The sequence below is a fragment of the Pygoscelis adeliae genome, unplaced genomic scaffold, assembly GCF_000699105.1.
Source record: "Pygoscelis adeliae isolate BGI_AS28 unplaced genomic scaffold, ASM69910v1 Scaffold100, whole genome shotgun sequence".
NCBI lineage: Eukaryota > Metazoa > Chordata > Aves > Sphenisciformes > Spheniscidae > Pygoscelis > Pygoscelis adeliae.
This window is the reverse complement of record NW_008824034.1, coordinates 3,173,895-3,175,606: the sequence shown is the minus strand read 5'-3', so window position 1 is coordinate 3,175,606 and position 1,712 is coordinate 3,173,895. Positions and strand designations below refer to the sequence as shown.

The window sequence follows — 1,712 nt, the reverse complement described above, 5'->3', positions numbered from 1 at the left end:
AGAGCGGTTTGTGAATATATAACTGAGTTGTTCCAAGATCATTCTCCCTTGGTGTGTACTTCTGTGCGTAGTTCTGAAGGCTGAAGCTGAAAGCTTGTTAAGTAACTTTCAAGATCCTTTTTAGCATGTTTGGGTTGTTGGGGGTTTTTTTTGCCTGAGTTGTAGCAAACTGAGCCTTAACTTTGCTGTATCGGTTAATGGCAAGATCTGTCAGCACTGATAGGATTGGGTCTGTGTTTGGAGGGTGGTATTTTTGATGTGATGTGTGGTTTTTTTGTTTGGTTGTTTTTTGGGTTTTGTGGTTTTTTTTAAAGAATGAAGAGAAATGATATTTTGGTATTTGGTCTTGTGATATTTGAAGGCTTATTTCATGTGAGATGCATTCATGTATCTTAACTGGTGAGGAATTATTGTTTTACGGTCTAAATATAGAAGGTAGAAGTCCTCTGAATGTAATTGTTGTTCTACTATTTTATATATAGTTTTATACTATTTTGGCTGTTATAGTGCCAAATAAATTATATGATTACCACCCCCACCCCCTTTTCCTGCCCCATAAAGAGAGTTACACTTACGAAAAAAGGATGTTGAGGTTTATTTGGTGCTGGAAGAAAGTAACAGAAAAAGTGAATGTTATAGAACTCTAAGCTGTTGACTTCAAAACCAGGGTATTTTATCTTAAATATTGAATAATTGCAATGTTGCTTTATTCCAGAAATAGTTTCAAGGTCTGTAATTGTCATGGTGAATTCTTTCCTAGGAATCCTTCTGAGCTCAGTCTTTTGATACAGGAGTAAATGTAACCCTGGTCTTTAGGAAGAATTGTGATTTGCTGTTTCAGTGTTTCCAATAACTGATATTCTTTACTTTCTTTATTTTCTCAGGTACCTTAGGAATGTCCGACCGAGACAGCTATTTTTATGCTGCCATAGTTGCTGTAGTTACAGTTCATGTGGTACTTGCTCTCTTTGTATATGTAGCATGGAATGAAGGTTCTCGACAGTGGCGGGAAGGCAAACAGGACTAGAAAGAAGATCATCATCATCTGATGCCTACAGACTGTAAATCAAATTTTTGTGAGCTGAAGGAAAAGCATTCTTCAAAATGTATAACACACATGTACAAAGATGAGGCTAATGTCTCAACTCTGGTTAGAATAAGACTTGTGCTCATCTTGAATGTGTACCAGTGTTTTCTCTAATGCTGATGGAAGTTGTTTTTTAGCCAGCCTCTACTAGGTTGAGCTGAGGAGGTCTTCACCTGGAATTAGAATTAAATAATTATACATTTTTGAAAAAATACTGTAGCTATTTTTGCCATTCCTAGTGTTCTTCTGGCTTGCTCTGAAAATAATATTGGCATGAAGCAAGCATTACATTGTCGAGTAATTAAATTGCTAGTTAAAAAAGCCACATTACTCACTATCCAACTACAGTGGAAAAGATGGGATTTCACTTTGCTGTGGATAGTTTCCCAATTTATGGGTGTCATGGTTTAACCCCAGGTGGCAACTCAGCCCCACCCAGCTGCTTGCTCACTCCCCCCCAGCAGGATGGGGGAGAGAATTGGAAGGGTAAAAGTGAGAAAACTCGTGGGTTGAGATAAAGACAGCTTAACAGGGAAAGCAAAAGCCGTGCATGCAAGCAAAGCACAACAAGGAATTCATTCACTCCTTCCCATGGGCAGGCAGGTGTTCAGCCATCTCCAGGAAA

The 1,712-nt window shown here is 38.4% G+C and overlaps 1 protein-coding gene across 1 annotated transcript in view; it reads left to right on the top strand.

Annotated features, from left to right (window-relative positions):
* The window catches only part of VMA21 (VMA21 vacuolar H+-ATPase homolog (S. cerevisiae)), a gene marked incomplete at its 5' end in the record, with an annotated part of 2,244 nt that extends 872 nt beyond the window's left edge, over positions 1-1,372 (top strand). Inside the window, one exon of the mRNA XM_009331382.1 lies at positions 885-1,372. Within this exon, the coding sequence (XP_009329657.1) occupies positions 885-1,027 (143 nt within the window). The remainder of the gene's footprint in view (positions 1-884) is intronic.
* Positions 1,373-1,712: the final 340 nt, after the last annotated feature.